This window comes from Theobroma cacao, chromosome 9 (genome assembly GCF_000208745.1).
Source record: "Theobroma cacao cultivar B97-61/B2 chromosome 9, Criollo_cocoa_genome_V2, whole genome shotgun sequence".
In the NCBI taxonomy this organism is placed as follows: Eukaryota; Viridiplantae; Streptophyta; class Magnoliopsida; order Malvales; family Malvaceae; genus Theobroma; species Theobroma cacao.
The window spans coordinates 3,341,984-3,354,143 of NC_030858.1; the positions used below are offsets into that span (position 1 = coordinate 3,341,984).

At 33.0% G+C, this 12,160-nt stretch overlaps 1 protein-coding gene across 1 annotated transcript; it reads left to right on the top strand.

Annotated features, from left to right (window-relative positions):
- On the top strand, positions 4,489–7,458 carry LOC18588179 (3-ketoacyl-CoA synthase 10). The gene is made up of 3 exons (XM_018128007.1): positions 4,489–4,951; positions 5,078–5,703; positions 6,674–7,458. The coding sequence occupies exons 1-3, from the start codon at positions 4,538–4,540 to the stop codon at positions 7,239–7,241; spliced, it is 1,608 nt and encodes a 535-aa protein (XP_017983496.1). The 5' UTR covers positions 4,489–4,537; the 3' UTR covers positions 7,242–7,458.

The window sequence follows — 12,160 nt, forward strand, 5'->3', positions numbered from 1 at the left end:
TTTTCATCCCTTATACTCATACCATTCTCCAATTTGTCAAATTTGATCTAAATTCTCTCAAAATCTCAAATTTTGTTTGCGATTGGCAAAATTACGATTTTGCCCCTACACTCCAAAAATCACCAGAATTAAACTTTTTCACTTCCTATCATTAAATTATACTCCAAATAGTTAATCTTGGTCAAAAATTTCACTCCATGATCAAATTATTATCTTAGGTGGCAAAATGACGATTTTGCCCTTGAACATCGAAATTTCCAATTTTACCCCAAATGAACCCTCGAACTCCGAACAATCATTTTTAGTCATTCCTAGACTATAAAATATTAAATTTCATCCTACAATTCCTATTTGAACTAGTTCGAGGTTAAATCAATTTAAGTGTACCGTTAGGTACAATATCGGGTTTCGTCTATTCTTAGGTGCTTTTCTAGCGTAATAACATGCTACTCAATGCATGTATGTTATGACATGTATTTATAGGGTCGGGTTTTACATTATTACTTTTTTTTTATGAAAACATTGATGTTTACTCAAATATGAATTTATTGCTTATTTATTTGCTTAATCACCATTCAAATGTGTTTAGGTATTTAGATGATACTTAAGAGAGCTAGTCTAAATAGGTAATGTGTGTTCACTACACTTAAAAATGAATTTAAGTGTTTTGATGTGCAGTTAGGGTAGACATATGACTAGTTGTCACATATAGACATATAACTTAATTTAGTTGTTTCCTATAGACATATAACGATTCAATTAAGTTAAGCAATTATGTAATATCTCAACGGAGAATTACACATGCTTTAGAATTTTTGACTAGCATCAATTTGCATTAAGATTAAGAAATTAATTAGCAAACACAATTCCAAGTAAAATATTAAAAGATACCATAATCTTAGACTATTAAATTATTACTTTCACCTCAATTTGTTATTTGCACTTCTTAGATTATTATTAATTAATTAGATTACTTTTTAATTGTTTCTCAAAATTTAGTATTTGGATAAAATTAATTTGTTTTAATTTTAATAATTAGCAACAACTAGTAAACTAACTTCTCGAGGGATTGGCAAACGTATCACTGTATTAATTACTTGTTGTGATCATGTATTCTTACTCATAATCTTTGCTTGTATTTTGTATTTAATTTTGAGTACATTTCACATCACACAACATGAAAAAACCATTATGCACTATAAAAGTGCGATCCAATTTTCTTTATTTTAGATGGATCAAGAAAGCTCATTCAACTATGGAAAGATGTAAACAGTGAAGTGGAAATAGGGGAACACTCAGACATGAAGTGGTAGTTCGATAGTGAATGACCATGTTACATTTTTATGAATCGTGGTTTGGCTAGTCACTTACACATAATTTCTTGGGCCCAACTGGAAACTTCTTTATACAGTTTAAAGATACCTACACCACATCATGTGTCTAGGTTTTAGTGTTTTCATTTTTAATAAAATTAAAGTTAAGAGGTTCCCACTCATTGTGTCTATTGTGATGAATTAACTCTATAACTAGCATATGGAAATTAAATTTGAAAGCTACTGTTATCTAATTGCTGACTTTTCCTGAGCGACAACCTATCATGCAGGAAAGAAACTGAAATTTTGTAATGATTGTAACATTGTAAGATATATTGAAAAGACTATGCAACAGTTGTTTGTTTTATATACTCTATATGTAGACTAAACTAACCTAGGTAATGTTTGAGCAAGGCCCTCTGTCTCACCCAACTTCTTTAAATGTACGTGGAGTCTTCTTAACTACACTTTTAATGGTTTTACATTGTCAACTGGCACGGCCAAGCCAAGAGTGAGAGAGACATTCTATGTACAACTAATTGATGATGATGGATACCCAAGTTTTAAATTCTATATAAATATTACACATAATTACTTATTACTAATAGTTATGATAAACTTAATTAACATAATATAATTTTCTTGAACAAAATTGAACTTTATAATTAACAAAAGTTTTGTTTGGGAGGTATGCTTTAGAGAGAACTAATAGACATAAATGTGGATAATATGCTTCATTTTCAACATTATTCCTTGTTGACCTTAAAGAGTTAGTTCTCACCCATAAAAGGTCAATTTTAATTGGGATGTGTTGCTAACATAGAGACTATATCTTTAAGACTTTTATCAACCACATCTATTAGCTAGTTGATGCTTTAGAATCCTTTGTTGGCATTAAGATTTTAGGGTGGTTAGGATCAAAATATCTTTCCATTATACATTTAACTAAGAGATTACAAAATAAAGCGACATAAACATGTTTATATAGCTAAATGAAAATTTTCTGCTCAAGAATCGTACCCCGTTTTCTTCTTCCTCCTCCAACACTTGTCATGTGTTTTTATGTTTTCTTTATAGCAGAAACACTCTTTATAATTTGTATCTTTATGTTCTCTTTTAATTTTCAAAGAATTTAATGATATATTTAAAGTTAATTAATTAAGACACATGACACGCATCGGTGGATGAGATAGGCAACTTGGAACAATGCTGGGGCAAAAAATCTGTGTTTGAAAAAGAATGAAAATCCTCTTCTCTAGAATCCTATCTCGTTTCTTATTTCATCATCAACACTTACAAGGTATCTTAATTAATAAAAAAAAAAAACTTTTGATTTGATAACATGGTTTTATAAAAATAATTTTATATTGTTTTATGATATTTGTTTGATCTCTAAACAATTTTTATAATTATTTATTAATTGATTTTTCAGAGGTTATATGTAACTTTTACCTTAAAGTAAAAAAGAGTTTTTTTAATATATATATATATATTTTTTGTATTGTTTTTTTTTTGAACAGTAGTTGGAAGCACTCGCTCTAACGTGTATCTTTATGCTTTCTTTTAATTTTGAAGGAATTTAATGGTGTAAAGGTAAAGTGGCACCCATCGAAAGGCCCTTTTTTTTTTTTATTTCATTAATTAAGGCATATGATAAGTGTTGATAGATGAGACATGAAACCCGGAATAATTCCCGACCAGAAGATTTGCGTTGGTTGATGGATTGGACAAGAAACAGGGTACAATTAGGAGGTTGAGGATTTACCTATGTATATAACCCTTTAGATTATAATAAAAGATAAGGTCTAAATCATTTATCATAGATCAGTTTTAGAATTTTTCCCCTTTTGTTGGGGTAAATTAATGGAATTATACTTTTTTTTTTCGTTACAAACAATACTAGCAATATAATTGGATCCTCTGCCTTAATTATCTCTCTTTCATTTTCAACATTTCCCATCCATACCAATTAAGTCTTATGACATCAATGCAATACTATCGCATTAACAACTCGGGTACTCGGATGAATTAGTTAGGGTTTAATATTTCGTCTTTTTCACTTGCGTTGATATTATCTGTATATAATTTATATTTGAATCTCTGGTTTTTTGGATCAGATGACTTCCAATGGTGAAAATTTGGCAGTGAAATTATCTTTAATGAGGGACTTCATCTTCTTCCTCAATCATTAATTACTATATTATATATATACACACACACACAAATACAGAGTATTAATATTTGTCTACTTACCTTCTTCTAGGATTAGAGGCTTCTTTATTGGTTTCAAACATATAATGTTATGGATAATCAAGTTTGGAGGCTTCTTATCTATCTATGTCCATTGAAAGTTCATAGAAGAAAATGATAGTACGCATAAGAACAGTAGCATTGATACAAAGTATGAAACCACTTGACAAAATCTGATTACCATGCAACATCTTGAAAGATAATAGTTGTCACTTGTCAGCTATATGATACCAGATTGATTTCATACCCAAAAGAACTGTAGAGAACAAGTTGGCTAAGCTTTGGCTGCTTTGGTGAGAGGTCACCAGGTTAAGGCGGCAGATAGTGAATTATACATATTCATATCCACCAACAGAATCATGAAACAATAACCCGACCGGCCTATTATCAAGAACTTTCGGGAACATATCGAAGCAATAAATAAAGAGGTTTGGATTCGTTGTAGCTAAACTTTTGCTTTACTGGCAGTACTGGTATTTATTTGAAGTAAAGATGGTAGCTAAACTCTATGCAATAAGGCTAAACAGCTTATGCCAGCTGGTGGCTTCAAAGAAGCAAGTAGACACCCAAGGCCTGAAGCTCTTCAACTACTTTCCACCGCATTGTTTATTATTTTTTGTTTGACCACAAATTAAGGAAATGAAGGAAAGGATGAGGCCGTGGAAGAAGCCATCCGTAATATCACAGGAAACGTACGTTCCAAAGAGTGAAGTCATCAACACGACAACTTTTATGTATTATAATTTAGCTGATGATAAACGAAAGAAAGCCCGTTTGGACTTTGAATTGGACCGGGTTTCATTGAATGAAAGAATTTAAGGCAGTTGAAAACCTTTCAACTACACACCACCCTAAGTTGGTGTGAGCATTAACTCTACTCTACCCACCCCCTTACATCTCACTATCAATATATTTATATATAACCCCAGTTCTTCACCATTTTGATTATCCAAGGAATTAATTTCAGGCTTAACATGGCTAGAAGCGAGCAAGATCTCTTGTCAACTGAGATTGTCAACCGTGGGATTGAGTCCTCCGGGCCTAATGCCGGCTCCTTAGCCTTCTCGGTCAGGGTTCGTAGGCGGCTCCCGGATTTCCTTCAGTCAGTGAACTTGAAGTATGTGAAGTTAGGGTACCATTATCTGATCAGTCATGGCATATACTTGGCTACCATACCAGTTTTGGTGCTTGTGTTTAGTGCGGAGGTTGGAAGCCTTAGTAGGGAAGAGCTGTGGGAAAAGCTATGGGAAGACGCTCGCTATGATCTTGCCACGGTGCTCTCCTTTTTCGCTGTCTTTGTGTTCACGGTTTCTGTCTACTTCATGTCACGGCCTCGGTCCATTTATCTGATTGATTTTGCATGTTACCGTCCTAACGATGACCTAAAGGTGAAAATCTTTTCTCTTGCATGAATGCTTAACTAGACTACACGTATTTCTTGCTATGCAAGAAACAATTAAATCATAGATTTTGTCACTTTACAAATTTATTTACACATCCTATTACATTTTCAGGTCACTAAGGATCAATTCATTGAAATAGCAAGAAAATCAGGCAAGTTTGATGAAGGAAGTCTTGAATTCCAGAAAAGGATTCTGAAATCATCAGGAATTGGGGACGAAACTTACGTTCCCAAGGCGCTCATGTCTAGTGAAAACTGTGCAACCATGAAAGAAGGTCGCCTCGAAGCCTCCACTGTAATGTTTGGGGCACTCGATGAGCTCTTTGAGAAGACCAGGATTCGACCAAAGGACGTAGGAGTGCTTGTCGTGAACTGCAGCATCTTCAACCCAACTCCATCTCTCTCTGCAATGATCATCAACCACTATAAAATGAGAGGAAACATCTTGAGCTACAATCTTGGAGGGATGGGCTGCAGTGCTGGCATCATAGCGGTGGACTTGGCCCGAGACATGTTGCAGGCAAACCCAAATAACTATGCTGTTGTAGTCAGCACTGAGATGGTGGGCTACAATTGGTACCCAGGCCGGGTCCGGTCCATGCTTGTTCCAAATTGCTTTTTCAGGATGGGATGCTCCGCCATCCTCATGTCCAACCGGCGTCGTGACTACAGGCGTGCCAAGTACCGTCTCGAACACCTTGTTCGGACACATAAAGGTGCTGATGACCGCAGCTTCAGGTGTGTTCCTTGATCATTCTCTTGATTATTGTTTACCTGATTGTGTATATCAGCTTATGTGGGCAAAGATTAGTTTATGACAGTTATAGCTTGGTAGATGGATAAGCGCCCAATAAACACGTATAAGAATTCTGATTCAACGTCTTTCCAATAAGCTAAACTTTAATTTATGATAATTATAGACTACCAATCTACTAGATATTTATGAAATTCATATTTAGTTATGAACTAGCTATATCACGCACTCTCATTCAAACATTTGTCCTTTCTGATTCCTTTTTTCTAAAAACTACCCAACTTATTTTCCATCCATGAAAATGACACCCTTGACTATTGGGAGGTGGTCCATGGATTGCCACTCTTGTGTGTTTGCGGGCATGTGCCTGTGGCTCAAGATAGACATGCTTTATACCCTATATATTTCCTAGAATAGCCCCATAGCCCAGTCTATGGTGGTAAATATCCTTTACTGTTTAATGAACGACATGATGCCCATAGGACCTAACACCCTCTCCTATCGATGGCTATACGCAAGGAAATCTGTATGCATCAGGATAACATTTGATTTAATTTCAGTTTCTCCTGGTGAAACACCAATTTGGCAATATTACTACTAGCATTCAAGTTGGCAGAGATTCAAATCTGGAAAACAGAGTACAACAAATTAAAATCAAAACATAGTTGGAACTTGGAATATTTACAACTCCAACAATGGCTTTAACTTGGAATATTTACAACTCCAACAATGGCTTTACAATTTTGTCGCTAATTCTTAACGGAGGTTTACTCTTAAACTCTTCCTTAAAAACGAATCTTACCAAGTTATTTCTTTTTGGAAATTGAATCATTGAACTTATTTAACAGAATATTATAACTTGAATTTAAGATCCTTATCTGAACTTTTAATTAAGTTAGCATGTTTTCGATTTTTAGTTTTCTAGTTTGTTGTAATATTGTGTGTGTATATCAGGTCTGTGTACCAGGAGGAAGATGAACACGGTTTCAAGGGGCTTAAGGTGAGCAAAGATCTAATGGAAATTGGTGGCGATGCCCTCAAAACCAACATCACCACATTGGGGCCTCTAGTTTTACCCTTCTCCGAGCAACTCCTCTTCTTTGGTACATTAGTTTGGAGGCATTTTTTTGGTGGGGATAATTCAAAAGCCTCATTATCACCATCGTCAAAGCCATACATCCCAGACTACAAACTTGCATTCGAACACTTTTGTGTGCATGCCGCGAGCAAGACTGTGCTAGATGAGCTGCAGAAGAACCTTGAGCTCAGTGAGAAGAACATGGAAGCCTCCAGGATGACCTTGCACCGCTTTGGTAACACTTCTAGCTGCAGTATATGGTATGAATTGGCATATTTGGAAGCTAAAGAAAGGGTCAAAAGAGGAGACAGGATTTGGCAGATTGCCTTCGGTTCTGGGTTCAAGTGCAACAGCGTGGTTTGGCGTTCCATGCGCCGTGTGAGGAAGCCTTCCAGGAATAATCCCTGGCTTGACTGCATTGACAGATACCCGGTGGCACCTTAAGTTATGTTATGGCTTGGTTGATAATCAATAATGGGCGAATTTTCTTTTCTTTTTTTTCCTCTTGTTTATTTCTTAACTTCTATCACATGGAATAGGACAAGCACTGGAAGTTTGGGATATGGCATATTATTTTGAAACGTTTCTCGATTAATTTAATTGTATGAAAAAGTTGTTGAATTATAGTTAGCGGCTACCCTAAGACTGGTACTCTTCTTCACTTTTCTTCAACCTGGCTAGTGGCAACCATATTTAAGGTCTTCCAGGGACCAATACTTATTACATGATATTTTTGGATGTTATTTAAACTGCAAAAATCTTTGTTCTTTACAGTGCTTTGCAGCTGGCACCCGTACATGGACTTATTGCTCAAGGCCTTGAATTAATGGTAATGGACAGGGCAAACCATAGTTTCTCTGGTATCTGACATAGGACTTGGAATTCCAATTTTCATTTTTGTGGAATAAGATATTTTCTAATTCTGCCAAATTGGGAGCATTCAAATTTGAACTCTGGCTAATGTTCAAGTTGATCACATTCAAATATCAGCACTCATGAATATATTGCTGTTAACAAAGTAATAGACCTTCATATGTAAAGTCTGGGATTGAACATTGCAATTTCTTTTTTAAGAGGTAACACTTTGGGTGATGAGATGATATAGCCATGGCCGTGACGATTAATTTGAGAGCTAAACTGAAACAACTTTGGTAAATTTTTGAGTAGATAGTTCTCTGGATATGGCTGTGGTTTTTTTTTTCTGTCTAAACCGTAGATTCTAGAGGTAAGTGGAGAAGTAAATCTAGAATAACTAGAACAACCAGATCCAACTAGACGGGAAAAAATGTGAGAGAATTACCGCTGTAAGCTTGCGCTTGGTTCTTTTCAACAGAAAGCTCGTTTTCCTTTGAAACCCTATAAGACTGAAATTCCAGACTGCCCAAAAGCTCTGCATTTAACACGATAGATCAAAATGTATGGTCCTAAAGGATCTTTCGTAAGGGCACAGGTTCTTTTTTTTTTTTTTCTCTTTTTGGGGATAATTAAATTTGTTTAAATGTAGTACATCAACTAGCTAGGCAGAGGTTGCCAGCTAAGCCCTAAGAAGCATTGAATACCCACTAGATTAAAAGTTGTTGTATTAGAAGGTATTTCAAGGCACTGGTTTATTAAGGAGCATTAAATTCCGGCTTGAAAAGTTGAAAACTGGCTCTAATCTGAATTATTGTAAGCTGCCATAAGGGCCAATGCCCAATGGGCACAGCTCAGAAAGACACTGGTTGCATATGTGGCCCGCCGTGCTTTTGGAGTATGCTTTTTCATTTGCAAATTCAACCCAGACCTGGATATTGTATTATGCTGTGACAAAAAGGCATGAGGTTTTGAGTCAAGCTTGTTAACAACAATACAAAATGGAGGCTGCATGAGAAGGTAGAAGCCTCAGAGGATAAGGGCTAACAGTAGGCCATGGACTCATTCTACTCGCCAAGAATCAAGATCACCTCTTTATTAACTTCCCCTTGATGGGATCTTGAAAGTATACTTACTGGTAAATAATATTATAATAATGTCAGGATAAACCTGATATGAAATCCATCACTGTTCTACAACAATCTCACATCTAATGACCCATTGAGAAAAACTTAAATGACAAATCAAAATTCCATCAAAACCTCTATTCTCATCGTGCTTTTAGCAAGCATTCAAAGAGCACACAACAATTTTTCAGTTTTCCTCCATGATCCAATGAGCTCTAGCCCAAAGGCTTGTGCACAATTTTATTTTATATTTTTTTCCATAAAGTTAGAGGGTTTAATTGAATGTTGAACGAGCTCGTAAGAGTACTCAGCAGGATTTCGCCATAAAAAGGTGCCAACTATCCCGGACAAATACTAGGGGTTGCCAGCCAGCAATGTGTCCTTGTCCTGCTGTGGGGATTTCGATACAGTATTCTAGTGTTGATGCTTGAACAAAATTAAATTAAAAGATCTCTTCAGTCTCTATATTTTTTAATTTTATTTAATTTAAATTTTATACTTAAAATTAAAATAATTTAATTTTTTAATTTTGACAACTGCATCAATTTAGTCTCTTTCCTAATGATATCTAATTTTACCGTTAAAAGCTGATGTCAGCGATAAAGTCAATGCCGATGTATCACTTTTTGATGACGTGGAGTTGAGATGATAATATGACATGTCACGTGTCACTAAGTGATGACATGACAATGTCACCTGGTACTATATGATGATGTCACATATCAAAAAAAATTTCAAAAAAAAATTTTTGCCACATCATAGGGACTAAAGTGAATAAAAATATATAGTACATGGACTAAATTGAACAAAGTTAAAATATTAAGGGACAAAATTGAAAAAAATTTGAAAAATACAAATCTTTAACTAGATTATTGATATGCTTATTAATAAGCCAAATATTTAAGTGTAAAAGATTTATGGCGTTAAAAAACACATATAAATATTTTTTTACTTGATTATTTGATTCTAGAATATGTGGATTAATTTTTTTTTTACAAAAATTAAGTTTAAATTCTCCTTCTATAAAAAAAATTTGAAAAAATTTCATACCTGAAGTCAAATTTAGATGAATAATTTGTATTACGTTAAAATAAAATAATATAAAATGACTAAATAAATTCTTTTTTCTTCTATTTATAATAGTATAAAAATTTAAAATTTATTTAACTTAGTTTTTAACTTAAGCTAAAATCAAATAAGCAAAATATGTTAATTTAGTTTATTTTTTTAAAAAAATGAAGAACGAAAATATGAAGTTAGCGATGATTATAAAAATAATTTTTCGTTCTGACTTGTTTAATTTAGACATGACAAACCTCTTAATATAACTATAGAATTTGAGCTCCACATTTCTAATTATTTATTTATTTTTTATGTTTTTATTTTGTTTAATATTTCAAGTTATATTTTTTTAAATTAAAAATTTTTAAATTAAAGATTGCATTTATGGTTGATAAAGTTAAATATAATTGTAAATATTTGTACCATTTTATTTTATTAATGAATTTTTGTAGATCCAAATTAATAATTTAAATTTAAATTTAACAGAATTTGATTGTGGTGCTTGAATTTAAATAAAGTCATTTTATAAGAAATTTTGAGTAAATTTAAATAAAAGGTAAATTGGGTAAGAGTTGAATAATTTCAAAAGAATGTGTATTTGTAAATATTGAAAGTTGTAACTAAATCAACATATTTTATTAATTTGAGTAAATTTAAATAAAAGGTAAATTAGATAAGAGTTGAATAATTTTAAAAGAATATGTATTTGTAAATTATGAAAGTTGTAACTAAATCAACATATTTAGTCATTTTATATTATTTTATTTTAACGTAATGCAAGTTATTTATCTAAATTTGACTTTAAGTATAAATTTTTTTTAAAAAAATTTTTATAGAAGGAAAATCAAACTTAATTTTTGTAAAAAAATAAATTAATTTACAGATTTTAGAATGAAATAATCAACTAAAAATATTTATATATTTTTTAACACCATTAACTTTTACACTTAAATATTTGATTTATTAATAAGCATATCAATAATCTACTTAAATATTTATATTTTTCAAATATATTTTTTTAATTTAGTTCCTCAATATCTTAATTTTATTTAATTTAGTATTTGTACTATATATTTTTGTACACTTTAATCCCTATGATGTGGTAGAATTTTTTTTTGAAAATTTTTTGATTTGCCACGTGGTACTAACATGTCAATATATCAATACCATGTCATCGTATAGTGCCACGTGGTATTGCCACGTAATCACTTTGTGCCATGTGGCATTCCATGTCATTATCTCAATACCACATTATCAAAAAGTAACGTGTTATCTGTGACGTTAGTGATGACGTTATCTTTTAACGATAAAATTGGATACTGTCAGGGAGAATGACTAAATTAATACAATTCTCAAAATCAAAGGATTAAATTACTTTGATTTTGAGTATAGAGATTAAATTGAACAAAATTGAAGAGTATAGAGACTGGATAAATTTTTTGACCAATAAAATTGCTAAACATGAAATTCTTGACAGATGGTGTGATATATCCTGTTTCTCAAACTCTACATGATGAAATTACGCCTGCAATGAGTCCTCACATTTTTAAGCTATACAAGATGTTTGAGCAATTTTCTTGAGGAACTAATTAAATAAGACCCAGAATCAAGCGCCAAAAAAAAATAATCCAATTTATCATTGCTTTCATCTATGCATATGTAGCCATTTCAAGAGGTCAACCTTCAAACCCAACAAAATGCATTGCACCATTGTAAAGGTAACTATTTTCAGGCTACACACTAAAATTTCTTTCTGAGAAAAACAAAAAGCCTGAAACTTAGATCTAACCCCACCACACCTGACATGATTACAATACTTAGTTACTACTCACATTTATAACCATGTGCTTGTCATGTTAAAATTGGATTCCAGGATTTTGAACCTAACTAATTACTAATCATGCCTCTTCTCCAAAAACCATAGACTTCAAATCCAAAACCACTCATTTCCAACTACAAAAGCCAACACAAGGCATACCCAAGTCAAAGTACTTGTATATATTTTATGGTTGGTTTTCTAACAAAGTTAGTCAAATCAAATTAATTGAGGCCCTTTGAAGGGTAAAGCTCAACAACTGGTGTAAAAATAAAAAAGACATTGAAAAAAAAATTGTTTTGTATGGTTCTTTTATGGTGATGTTTAGCATAAATAATCATGTGTGGAAACCAGGGTGATCATCAGTTAGCTTAGGTCATGCACGGTTGTGGAGGAAGCTTTAAATGCAACGCGGCACTTACTAGCCAGGTAGGACTGACCCATCTTTCCCCAAAGACGAACTTCCTCAGAGAAGCCTAAACCAACCCCATTTCTACGAAGTCAAA